The 14,263-nt window shown below is 42.7% G+C and overlaps 1 protein-coding gene across 4 annotated transcripts in view; it reads right to left on the bottom strand.

Annotated features, from left to right (window-relative positions):
- The window catches only part of LOC137254683 (potassium voltage-gated channel subfamily H member 8-like), a 231,458-nt gene extending 217,954 nt beyond the window's left edge, over window positions 1-13,504 (bottom strand). For 3 of the 4 annotated variants that reach the window (XM_067792536.1, XM_067792538.1, XM_067792539.1), the window contains exon 1: window positions 12,351-12,750. In XM_067792536.1, coding sequence (XP_067648637.1) covers window positions 12,351-12,426 — 76 coding nt within the window. In that variant the 5' untranslated portion in view covers window positions 12,427-12,750. Of the gene's footprint in view, window positions 1-12,350; window positions 12,751-13,274 lie in introns of those variants that run through there. The other variant, XM_067792537.1, reaches the window with a different exon arrangement.
- Between the last annotated feature and the right edge of the window lie 759 nt (window positions 13,505-14,263).

Here is a 14,263-nt window from a genome sequence, read left to right as displayed (position 1 = left end):
TCACACTCTGTCATATAGAGTTATTGAGTCACTGATCACGCAGCTGTTTGACCAAACAAACTTCGAGAAAACGTGTTCAACGACATCGCCGTAGCTGGTGGCGATGACTCGGCTGGACGGTGCTGATACGCGATGTCTCCGAGTGAGTGAGTGATACGAAGCATTTCGTCATAACTGGACGCTAGACGAGTAAGTGGACACGAGGGGCCTAAACCAGGTGTCGGATGCTCACGGTCAATTCTACCACACAGACTATCCGCCCTGAAGTCCCAGTTGATCGACAATTGTACTAACAGAGACGCCAGTACCCTCCGTCTACCAGCTGTCTCTACCACACCGACTACCCGTCCACCCGTACCTCCTCCGCGAGTAAATCCCAGTTGGTCGCCAATAGAGACACAAGTAGTATCAAAACAGTGAATGCCATCATCTGCGCTTGTATTCATTGTTTTCCTCCATGTATTATTCAAATATCAATACCTGGAGCTATACGTTGCCACGTCTCTGTTTGTACAACGCGATTCAGATTATAAGAAAACCGAATGTCAGCATGGATCAAACAGTCAGAAACGACGCACTTCTCAAACTGGATATTTCTAGAAGGTTCTCCGGTCATGCGTACCATGACACTCAGCATACACGGGCAATGTCCGTTGTGTGAAGATTCCGAGACCCTGTTGACAATCCTAAGATAACGTCATCGATTAAAAAAATCAATTTTGAAAGCCTTTGCATACCAACATTTGATTCCAGTATCTATTCTGACGCAACAATAAGGCATACCGTCCTGGAATGAGTGAGATTTGAGACAATTTTGAACATTATTTAAGTTTCTTGGCAAAGTACAATGTTCCCGTGACTGGAGACTACAAAGTACAGTGTCCCTGTGACTGGAGACTACAAAGTACATTATTCCTGTGACTGGAGACTACAAAGGACGTGGAGAGGTTTAACCACTTACAATCTTGATATCTTGTGGCTTGAATACGGCACCCTCCAATATTACAGTCACTTGACAGCGCCCGCTTAATGAGTTTCCACCCAATCCAGTGATTGATATCAAGACATGAAGAGTATGAAACCGCGCACAATGGCACACTATCTACACAAACCATAAAATATATATGGCCTCTGCTATCTGCCATGTCAGCGAACTTGGCCGCTCGGGACTGGTGTGGACTGCTGGGGGAAACCCGTAACTCGGAATAACAAGACAACACGGATACTGGACTGACAAATACTGGCGTAAGGATGCCGCACAATCGTCAGCAGAAATATTTCTGTCTTCAACCTGGTCCTGCTTGAACAAAAGAAATATGTTGACCACATATAATGACTTCCAGCTCGGACTGTTAGCCTTCAAATACTTGCAGGGAGTGTGAACCCATTGAATTTCTACTTGCCCTTCTTATTAATGTGCAGAAACGGGATTTCGGACGAGTGTGAATTTCGCGAAAGAACTGTGGAGCATTTCACTCAGTGGCCGTATCAAGGCTACTGAAACTATTAAGGCTACTGAAACTATTAAGGCTACTGAAACTATCAAGGCTACTGAAACTATTAAGGCTACTGAAACTATCAAGGCTACTGAAACTATTAAGGCTACTGAAACTATTAAGGCTACTGAAACAGCGTATCAGTAACACAGTCCGGCATAAATACACTGACAAGAGTGTATCGCCTTAGCTTTTCATGCAATTGAAAAATGAAATGCTGGCAAATTTGATTATGTCTAACTAACCGTCACTCATTCCTGCAACAGTTTGTGAAAAGTAATCAGGGGCTGGGACATTTTATGTCAAAATAAACTGGTTCTGTAAAAACTAGGGTAGAAAATGAATTTGGAGCTACATTAAGCCAACCATGTTAGATAATTATTGATTTATAAAAAAAAACAAGACACCAAAGATGGCCGCTAGCATTAGTGTACACATGTATTTGCTATTTTCCTTTAAAATATAATGGAATTCATTAATAACATACTACAGATAAGATGAACAGTCGTGTATCAAATAGTATATCTGCAATTGTTCTGAACTAACATGTACAGTTTGTTTCTGATAACTTCTCCGACTCAGAAAACGCTACACAGGAATAAACGACGATCGAAATGAGTGAGTGAGTGACTAATGAGTTAGTGAGTTTAGTTTTACACCGCACTCAGCAACATTCCGGGTATAAGGCTGTCGCCTGTAAACAGTCGAGTTTAGACCACACAACCCAGTGATCAACCGCATGAACATTGATCTGGGCAATTGGGGACTGATGACACGTGTCAAACAACCTGACCACCCGATCCTGTTAGTCGCATCTTAGAAGCATGGTCGCCTTTTGTGGCAAGCATCTGTTCTTAAAGGCCTATTCTACCTCTGATATTCACGGGCCAGACTCAGAGTAAACAGAGTTAAAACATAATAGATATTCTACCACGCCACAGATGATGTGTCGTAAGTTAGTTAAAATGGTGGTATTAGGGACGATAGAGAGAAATATATAAAACGACCCCAAGCATCCAAAACTAAATGTGACGTTAAATATTAACTCACTCACTCACCCCAACACTAAATCTTAATCCGCTTATTAATCACTACATGTTTTGGTGTTAACCAGGAAGCTTTCTCTCAGTAAAAGTGGTTTTACTAAATTACGGACTATTTGTCGCACTTGTGTTGGATGTACCGTTGCTCGGGAGACCGCTACTTTACAGCTGAGGACTGACAGGTAAATGTATACCATCTCGGTTTTCATTGTGTTGCAGGTTTCGCTGGGGGCTGTTTAATTAATGGTACGGAAAAGGTTCAGAGATCGAACTCATATTACCCAATTGATGCAGATAAGTGCGTTATACGGCGTGTACACAAGAGGTCGCCTGGAAGGTGTCACAACATATGCTGTGCTAAATGCTTGTCCATAGAATTTCATGGTTCTCTCTGTTGCTATTAGTCGATTTATATAGCTATATACATCAGGACAGACATTTTATAAATAGAACCCTCATGAATGAATAAGCAAATGTAAAGAAGCGTATATTTTGACGACCAGAAAAAGTAGTGTTTTGGAAATATAACACGCCAAAGTCTGACAATAACCGTTACTGGTTGCTTCGAATGATATTCCGTTGGGTGTAAAAGAAAAAAATAGTGATAATAATATGAACAGGTCACTGAAAATCCTTAATGAAGCCAATTACTGTTGCTTGAATGTAAGCAGTTAGTCTAAAATACAATATTTAAAAGCTCTTGAATTGTGTTCTTAACTCATCGACAAAAACCTTATCTTGGAAAGCATTCTTATTCACTTAACATCGAAGTAAAATATTCTAAACTGAAATGATAAAATTTGTGGATCTGTCAACATGACCTTTTGGAATGACTCCGTGGAACAGAAGAATACGCGATACTCATCTGTTCTAAACCGAGAGCCAGTGACAGCACGTCTGGATGTGCGTAAGAGGTTCATATATCCTGGCCGTCAGTGTCTGGGGCAGCTTCACGTACGTATCTACTGGTTTAATTGTGCTTGCTTCCTCACAAAAGGAAATTGAATTACCATCTTAATTACGACTAATAAATTCGTACGCGAAAATCAGTTCAGGTTGATTAACATTTACATTTGTCGGTGCTGAATCAGATGTCGTGTTTGGAGACGTTTGTCTATTCCGATATCTCTAATTCAAGACGAACTGACGGGATCTGATTGACGCCATCAGCTGTTGCAAGAAGGTCGTAAGAAGTAGCCTTAATGAATAAGGTCCGACAGTTTTGTCTTCATGTTTCTCATATTAAACCAAACACGCACACGCACACGCACACGCACATCCCATGTGCATGCATGTGCATGTATATTTATACATTTAACAGTTAGCGAAGTTGCTATGATATGAGTTGGATGTTTATGTCGCGTTCTAGAGTCTGACAATAAGGAGTGGCACTTCTCAGTGACACTTGTCAATGACAGACATTACCCGACATTACACAATGGTTGAAAACAAACCACACCTGTCACACAACTAACAGTTAAACCAACATTCCCACCCACAGACCACCAGCCTCCATACAGCCTACATGAATCCAACATCCGCACCCACCAGACCACCAGCCTCCATACAGTCGACATGAAACCAACATTTCCTAAACCTACAGACCACCAGCCTCCATACAGTCTACACGAAACCAACATTCCCCCCTGCCACAGACCACCAGCCTCCATAGAGTTTACATGAAACCAACATTCCCACCTCCCACAGACCACCAGCCTCCATGAAACCAACATTCCCACCTCTCACAGACCACCAGCCTCCATTCAGTCTACATGAAACCAACATTCCAACCTCCCACAAGCCACCAGCCTCCATGAAACCAATATTCCCACCTCCCACAGACCACCAGCCTCCATACACCCTCCATGAAACCAACATTCCCACCTCTCACAGACCACCAGCCTCCATTCAGTCCACATGAGCCCAACATTCCCACCTCCCATAAGCCACCAGCCTCCACACAGCATACATGAAACCAACACCCACCCCCACCCCCACTCCTACACATTATGCCACGCCACAAGTCAGTAAGCCCGGATACACTTCACGCCTTCGTAACAGAGTCAGATAAATATCTAATAAAGCCATGTGCTCTTACCGAGTACGGTTTATCAGTACAACTTGGTCATCAGACAGCATGGCACCATGACATGGGAGTACAGAGCCGGCCGGACACGCAGTGTAACTGTTCCACGACTGGCGTGACCGTGCATAAGGGCCGCCTCTTAGGCCTTCATTATGGCGTTCGTGCTTTAGAATAACAATAAAGTGAGTTAGTCCAGGGTTACATTGTTTTGTACGGCCATTCAATCTGTTAAGATCCCTGAAAGATTATGTTACACTGTTACAAATACACATACATACGTGTACCATTTACATTTACCGGCCATTTTGGCCAGCCGCAACAAGTGAGTTGTGGGGACGTTCGGAAGACGCAATAATGATGTGAAAGTGTGTGTGTGTGTGTGTGTGTGTGTGTGTGTGTGTGTGTGTACACATACACACACATGAAACCAGCATTCCCACCTCCCACAAGCCATATATGTTTTACGCGATATATAGACACACAGACACACACTTTCACATCACATATATATAACACACACATATATGGCTTGTGGGAGGTGGGAATGCTGGTTTCGTGTGTGTGTGTGTGTGTGTGTGTGTGTGTGTGTGTGTGTGTGTGTGTGTGTGTGTGTGTGTGTGTGTGTGTATTCCTGTTCAAGGGAGGTAAGCTGGCCTAGTTGGTACATTATAGGTAAATACATTCTTGTTCAGCGCAGGCTAGATGGCCTATTGTCGGTTGTATATTTTTTATATTTTGTAACTACATTTTTGTTAACGGGATGTAGCGCGTGTAGGGACTCCACGTACGTGAAGACAGTCGCAGGAGTGCTGGTGCGGCGTTAGACAACAATCACTCACTCACCTAGAGTGACGCCCAGACCATGAAGCAGCACCAGTCCTAATGTCGCCCGCAGAGAAATGGCTGCTGACTATCACTCACTTCTCGTATTGTGTGGTGGCGGGTGAGAGGATACAAGATAATATGCATCTGTGTGTGCGTGCGTCCGGATGTATGTGTGCATGGAGACGACAGGACATGGGTGTGGTTAGCATTCACAGCTTCAGTATCACACCCGTCCATGATCAGTGGTAAAACAATACCCTCTGCATATGTTGACACAAACAATACATGAACATGTGACACGTTGTCTGGATATAACAGGTATATTTACATATGTCAGTGCAGCCATTTCACGTGGTCTTTCTGAAACATGATATCCAGCACACAAGCAGAACAAAAAACACGGTTCTCGCCCACGTGGAAATCAATGGCCGGGTGTGCAGGACTGCGACAGACGACTCCGATAAGCCTGTAACCTCATCTAGTTAGCACGGGATCATGTGATATGCCTGACCAACCATAAAAGGCAGTTGTCCGTTGAGTTTTAATTCACATCCATTACAAATCCTACAAAATGTGCATAACTGTTACATACAGAAGTTCGAGGCATATTTACTGTGTGAATAGGCTACAACGATGGACAGAAGAATATACATTAGACTGAATTATTGTCAAAAAGTTACAAATTGATATGTTGATAACAGTTTCCAAGTCAAAACTAGGGGTCACTTTTGAGGGGGAAACAATTATTGCAATAGCGATAGTCCGTTGCGACCAACTATTGCAATACTATTAAGTTGTTTTCTCTCCTTGAAATGTCTCATTAGAGGTCACTTCCCAAATGAACGCATAATTTATATGAAATAGAAACAAGCTGAAATAGTTTCAGTTTCTTTTAATAACTGACAAGAAACTTGAAACAGTTAACGCATAATCTCGGTGAAATCAGCATTCCACCGAAAGCCAATAACTAATATACAGGTACACAAGCTATCGATTCATCGACAGTTTATCGTTTCTACGGGTTAGTCCCACCTGTCCGGTTTGTTAGATATGCCAAACAGATAATCCCGTGCGGGGGATTACCGTCTTGTCTTTGATGTACCGACCATAGTGTGTATTGGAAAGTCAAATACTGGACAAGGGGAGCAATATAAAGTTATATATTTTTAAGGGTTAAGAAGTTAAGAAAGTAAATTTTAATATTCTCTGCATTTAATTAACAATGCTACAGAACTTGATATTTTGACATTCATAACAATATATATACAAAATTTTCTAAATCAACATTATTTTACAAAATGGTAAACCATATGGTTCCTGACTATCTTTGTGATCTTGCTCCAGGGAATGTTTCTGATAACAGTAACTACAACTTTAGGAATAATGACAATTATCAAACTATAAGATGCAAATCTACTGATTATACCAAATCGTTTTTGTCCGACACAATTTAACTGTGGAATGAACCACCTATAAATGCGGAAAATGCTTCCTCTGTTGGACAGTTTCAGAATCTAATCAAACCATAAGTTAATACGAACATAATGTCCGATCTAATTTTGGTAGCTGACTCTGTCAAATAATTCACTGCTGCCTTCCACTGGGATGCAGTGACAAACAGTGACAGGTATAATCGTTTCATCTCAGATAATGCTTCTTGTTCCTGCTCACAAGGCCCACAGAATGTATTCCACTATTTTTCCATATGCCTTAAATATGATAGCATTCGGTACGAATCATGTTTCTCTGTAAAAGGCTTCTTTCTGTGGGATATGCTTAATGGTAATAACTCGATGGAGTCGATCGTGAGCATCTAGTCTCTGTGGCCGTCCGATGTTAGGAGGACGGTGTCTCCGGCCGTAGTATAGGTGTATATCTCTTGGAAAGGCAGTGTCGTGGCAGAGCAGGTCTTGTCTTGGTTCTCGCTCTGTACAAAGAAGATTGGTCTCTGTGGACTCTGTCACTGTTCCTAGACTTAATACAAATTTAGTACCAAAGTAAAGTTAATATTGAACTCTAAGACAGCTAGGAAAGAAACAAGCAACTTGTGCATTTGCCATGACTGCAACGACATAAAGCAAACCCATCTCTTACTTACACTCCACCTTAAGGAAAAAGACATGTCATCTTATCAGTGGGTCAGTTGAAAGTTGAAAGGTTTATAATGCCAAGTGCAGAATCGAAAATTGAGTTAAAATGACCAAAGCAAGCGAAGAAAAAAAATATGAAGTATATACTTGCATAATTGCCGACGATGATGGTCTAATGTTCAGATAAGAAGGGAAGGGCATGTTTTATTTAATCTAAACCCTGACTTACTCCAAAATACAGACTATATTTGAACTTCAAAATGTTTTATGCAGTGTGGATTTGTTGTTGCTTAGTCTGTGACTATATCTAAGTTTTATTGTAACAAACTAACCCATACAAACTGAAAAGGGAGCCCCGGGAGACCATAGGTCCTGGCCTACATTTTCGAAGCTCTCTTCGCGAAAAGACAGTCGTAAGTGCCATACATTAACATTAACTTACCACTAGCTTAGCGCTATGCGAACATCGAAATAATAGGCACTGAACATGAGGCAATATAGACTTGCTTCATTTAAGGCCTTTCCATTGCAGAGAGGGCCTGGAAGTAGGGAAAATAATGTGATTCGGGGACTGTGAGACAGACTATGGTCCGATGGACAGATGTCAAGAGCCATTACAAAACTTTGCCAACCCAGGAACACAGCGGTCAGGTTCATCACTCCGGCTGATTGGTAATAAAGGCGGGATGGCGGCGATCGTAACACTTCTGAAGACTTATTACCGTAACCTGAACCCTACCGTGAACTTGGTGCTTTGAACTTCCACTCTACATCGCTGCAACCACATATATTGCCAGTACAATGAGTCCTCCATAATGTGTCGAGACAGCCCTGGCGGGCCAACAAATCTCTTTCCACTGGAACAACATACGCGGCCTGTTAGTTTGATAATACCATAGCTGATTTACACTAAACGTTTTAACGAATGTTGGAGGTGAAAATTGGTTTCAGCTTTGCGTTTGTATACACAGATTGATGAGCGGCACAAGACAGTTCGCTGTGTGTGCAGATGCTACTTCAATGGGCCTTAGTGGTCAGACCGTTCATACATTTTGTAATATACTGGTGTCACCGGTTTCTGGTATAACTCCGTCAAAGTGTTATATTTTCACAATTCATCTGATCACATGCAGTCAATACTTAATACTTTACAGCTGAAGAGCGCGTACGTCCGTGAGTATCCTGGTAGAACTGGTCTTCATCTACCCATGCTTGCCGCCAGAGTCATCTAACGGGATCGAATTTCTCAGCCTCGTTCACTTGGTTGTCACCTGAAATGGTATCCCACTAGCGTAGATCGATCTTTGATCACCGGATTGTCTGGTCAAGGCTCGATCATTTACAGACCGCGGCCATATATACAGCAATACCTAAGCTATATACCTATATACCTAAGCGGTGAAGGTTTGTCTACGGGCAGGGAATTGTGTACACTGCTCTCTGTCGAAAGTCTCATAATGAGGGCGATAGCTTGCGGTATATGCACGTACATACATTGCTATATAAGTATATGTAGACATACAGCCTACAGAAGGAAAATGTACCGGATCTGCGTAAGGTTGGTGCCCCAGAGCACCTCTCACACCGCTAGATGGGCAAAGGTTCAGCTTATACACCCACGGTCCTGTGTTACAGGCCAAGTGATAAATATGAACACCAGTAACTACTGAGAAGTGACAAGCTCACTGACACAATACACATTGGGGATTAACAACGCGGATCAGTTGATGACAGTAAAGTGATTCCACACTTGTGCATGCCATCACTACATGGTAATTAGACATCCGAATAAAACATTCCGTGGAAGAAAGGTTGTCACTGACGTGCCCGGTGGCAGCTCTCATATAATGTTGGTATGCTCTAGTCACAATGTCAGGTCTACAACGTCACCCTGCCTAGTGTACCAGGGTATGCCATTCAGGTATGTCATGAGATATGCCACTGAGGTTTTCATCTAGGCAAATTGTCACGTCAAGATACGTCATGCAGGTATGTCAGGGATGTATGTCTGAAAGGTTGTTCATCAAAGTGTGCAAGGAAAGTATGACCATCACCAAGGTATGTCAGTAACGCTTGTCATGAATGTTAGTTGTCAAGGTATGTCAGGAAGACTTGTCATCAAGGTCAGTTGTCAAGGTATGTTAGGAAAACATTTAATCAAGGTATGTTACCAGGGTATGTCAGGAAAACTTGTCATCAAAATTGGTTGTCAAGGTATGTCAAGAAGACTTGTCATCAAGGTAGGTTGTAAAAGGTATATTAGAAAGTCTTGTTAGGAAAACATTTAATCAAGGTAGGTTGTCAAGGTATGTTAGGAAAACAATTAATCAAGGTGTGTTACCAGGGTATGTCAGGAAGACTTGTCATTGTCATCAAGACTGGTTGTCAAGGTATGTCAGGAAGACCTGTCATCAAGGTAGGTTGTAAAAGGAAAACATTTCATCAAGGTATGTTGGCAAGGTATGTCAGAAAGTCTTGTCATCATGGTTGGTTGTCAGGGTATGGCAGAATGACTTGTCATCAAGTTGAGTTGTCAAGGTATATTAGGAAAACATTTAATCAAGTTAGGGTGTCAAGGTATGTCGGGAAGACTTGTCACCAAGGTATGTTACCAGTGCATGTCAGGAAGACTTGTCATCAAACTACGTTGCCGAGGTATGTTAGGAAAACATTTCAAGGTAGGTTTTCAAGGTATGTCAAGAAGACTTGTCATCAAGATAGACTGTCAAGGTATGTCAGAAAGACAGCTGTGACATTCTTGACCCAAGAACAATTTTTAAATCATCGTTAAATGACTGTTTGATATCAACAAATAAATCAGCAATAATTAACTCCTCTATTGAGGAGTTTGTTTACCGCTCCGGCTGGCGATCGACAGCAACGCTTCTAATTTTAAACGATAACAAAACCACAGGCATGCCTCTTGACAGCAACTCGAACTTCAAAATATTATAGTTTTTACACTTCTCTGATTATGACGCTGCTGACATGTGCAATGTCTGGGCGCATTTAAAAACCACATGCTTAGGCTAGTGTAACATAATCTCCGAGCATGACTATTTTATTGAATATGAGTATTACAAAATATATATTTTCATGTTGAAAGGATGCCATGTTTACCTTCCATTTAAGCACGCGCGTGAACTGAAATAAAACTTTGAACATATACGGAGCGGAATATATTACGCTCGTCAATGCAATATATCGTATAATTATTAAATGGATTTCCAGGCTTCTTCTGAAGCTGGTCGTTTTTGTGCGAACCATCTGCTTCCTGCTTGTATGGGGGAGGGAATATAGGATTAATACCACATATTCATGTCTCACATTTCACGGATGAAACAGACTGTTGCTGCCTCCATGCGGCTTGCTGGCAATCTGGTTGGGCGGACCATCACACACTGGACATTATCACGTTTGTAAAATAGTGGAAAAATGTATCATTATATGGCGAGGAATCCAGCGCCGTGTTGCCCGAACCCCCATAAACTGGTTGTGTTATTTGATTAATGTTGGACTAGCTTTTGACACAGGCATGTCTGAAGTTTTCCAGCGTGAAAGTGATACGTTACTTTTCGAAAAACATCAGTACATTTGAACACAGCTCCACAAGGTAGCTTCAAGCGTGGAAACAGTTTCCTGGTAATTCCTAGAGCAGAGACCGGAGTAGTTTAAGACAAGTCGAACAACAGGGGTTCAGCGTTTTGACAACAATGTTCCCTTCCAGCTGACGTCATGTTTAAAACGGGCTTCAACTTTAAACTGTTCAACAAGTGTGTAGCACCTAGAGATCCACATTTCCCATATCACATACTGGGGTACTAGTGGTATACTCCGTGGCATCAAAGATAGACTTGAAATTTTACCTGGGGTATGTTGGTGTTATCCTCTACTGATGAAATGATACATGTCACTACCCAGGTTTAAATATCACACTGAAGACGGTTAAAACTATGGTATTTACAAGTAATACAAAGTTAGAGTGAAAATATATTGACGTCAACTGTAATATAAGGGGTGTATAAAATTCTAGGAAACAGAAAGGTACATAGAACATGTGAAACGCATGATATGGCCACAATGGTTCCCAGTCAACAAAGGAATCCAGTAATTGGTGCTCAATGGTAATGGCAATGTGCTTGTGGAAGCCATGAGTTAATGAGGGCGTATAAAGTCTGATAGGTAATCAAACACTGATTGGTAATCAAACACTGATTGTAATCAAACACTGATTGGTTATGGCCAAGGAGTTTCGGGTGGAATGTAACAGATGCGTCTTTGTGAAGACAGGCAGGAAACCTGTGCAAATAATCTAATTGACAAGTCCAAATCGCTAGGTAGGTGGGTTTCCTGGTCACGGATGACGGGTTCTTGTAGCTTCCCTGGTTATCTGCTTCTCAAGTTATCTACCCGTTAGCTTTCTTCACCAGATGAAGAAATAGGACTACACCCCCATGCCCGTCATATTACTGGAGTCGAAATATACTAAAATTTCCCTCTTGTATTGAAACTCCTGACAATGTTGGTTCACCCAAACGACCTTTTTAAAACATAGCTGTCAAATATTTTGTGGAAGTGCTTGTTGTAACTTGGTAGAATCGCATAAAAACAACTACAAACAAAAAAACAAAAGCTCCACGCTGTTTTGTACCACAGCATTACGAGCGTGCCGCTTTGTGGGTACTCGGTTCCTTAGTACAGAGCTACTGTTCAACGCGAGACTCTCGTACTTCCGTCCGGTAACAAGGCGTGCGTGTTGACATCACACAACCTGTATACAATGATAAAACGAAATATTAAAAGTACTCACGGATTCCGTCGAATCGTGTTGCGATAGTGTCCAAAAACGTGTTTTGTGACTGGAGAATTCCTTTTCTTCCTGGCATAGTGGAACGGAAGTTGTAATCCCAGACTCGAGCTGTCAACAAGTTGTCACAAACACGTGTACAAACCCCGCTGATAAATCTTCCTCGTCATTGATTTGCTGTGATATCCACGAGGAATTAATACTTTGTGAGCTGTAGCCTGTCACATAATAGAAGCATGCAACTAACAGCTCATCATAGGCTGAGAACAAATAGAAACTGGTAAAAACTCATCACTCAATAAAATCAACACTTTGCGAGATATTCCACACGAGCTACACGCTGGACATGCGGTTACAACATTAATACAACCGACCGCCGTTATTCTAATCCATCAGTAAGTGCACTACCACATGGCATTGCTTAGCTCGTCACCCTCATCCTAATGACAAGTCTGTCACGTGACTGTGACATCACAATGAAATGTACAGCAATTTCGCGTCAGTTAGTACTGTGACATCACGATACGAACTCGTTAAGGCCACAGACTTCTGTCATAGCACAGCATCCCAGTCAATATTTTTACAAACGGTAGTCAGAGAGGCTGCACGCGCGTGGCCAGCAGGAGTTAGGCTGCACTTGAGGAGAGTCGGGAGTGCTGCTTTCTCAGATAATAGGGACCGCCGACAGAGCGAATGAAAAGAGGATGGACAGACGGAAGAAGGGGATGAGGAGGAAGGTGATTGTCTGCCAAGCGGGTGACCACTGCTAGTGATGGAGCTGGCTTTGCTGTGAACGGCAGCTAGCTGTAGAATATTGATGCTACTGACTCATACATGAAGGGGAAGAACAGCCTGCTGATGCACGTGACAAAACAACAATAACTACAACACGTTAGACTGTCGAACCGATGTTTCCTATAAACATACCTGACTATTCTCAACCAGTATATCAGTCTCAGCCTTTGACGTAATGTTAAGACGTCGTTGTGTTAGTGAAGCGCCCACTATGCTGTATATATTATCATGTATGGCACGACAACCCATGCTGTTGTTCACAGTGGGTTGTTTTTCATAATAGCTCCTGCCGGACAGTGACGAGAACCTGTCAGTAGACTTTATCGAAACTGATCTACGAGTAGCACACCGTGCTTCTGTCTGAGCAAAGATTTACACTGATCGTTGTGACGTAAGCCCCATGTATGTGTTCAGGTATGAAATATATAACACGGCGGTTCCTCCCATACTTAGACCCACTCATTAATTCTGTCTATAGATCATTTCATAGATCTTTGTGGGACTTCGATTCCAAGGTGTGGTTCTATATTGTCGCAAACGTATGACGGGCGATATCATACTGAAGTTCGACCAGGTGTAACCCGACCAGGTAGTAGCCGCCTGTAACTCCACCAGGTAGTAGCCGCCTGTAACCCGACCAGGTAGTGGCTGCCTGTAACCGGACCAGGTAGTAGGCGCCTGTAACCCGACCAGGTAATAGCTGCCTGTAACCCGACCAGGTAGTAGGCGCCTGTAACCCGACCAGGTAGTAGCAGCCTGTAACTTGACCAGGTAGTAGCTGCCTGTAACCCGACCAGGTAGTAGGCGCCTGTAACTCGACCAGGTAGTAGCTGCCTGTGATCCGACCAGGTAGTAGCTACCTGTAACTTGACCAGGTAGTAGCTGCCTGTAACCCGACCAGGTAGTAGCTGCCAGTAACTCGACCAGGTAGTAGCTGCCTGTGATCCGACCAGGTAGTAGCTACCTGTAACTTGACCAGGTAGTAGCAGCCTGTAACCCGACCAGGTAGTAGGCGCCTGTAACTCGACCAGGTAGTAGCTGCCTGTAACTCGACCAGGTAGTAGCTGCCTGTAACCCGACCAGGTAGTTGGCGCCTGTAAGCCGACCAGGTAGTAGCTGCC

This window comes from Haliotis asinina, chromosome 10 (assembly GCF_037392515.1).
Source record: "Haliotis asinina isolate JCU_RB_2024 chromosome 10, JCU_Hal_asi_v2, whole genome shotgun sequence".
Classification (NCBI taxonomy): domain Eukaryota; kingdom Metazoa; phylum Mollusca; class Gastropoda; order Lepetellida; family Haliotidae; genus Haliotis; species Haliotis asinina.
Note: the sequence above shows the minus strand (reverse complement) of the source record. Positions and strands in the feature narration are given on the sequence as shown.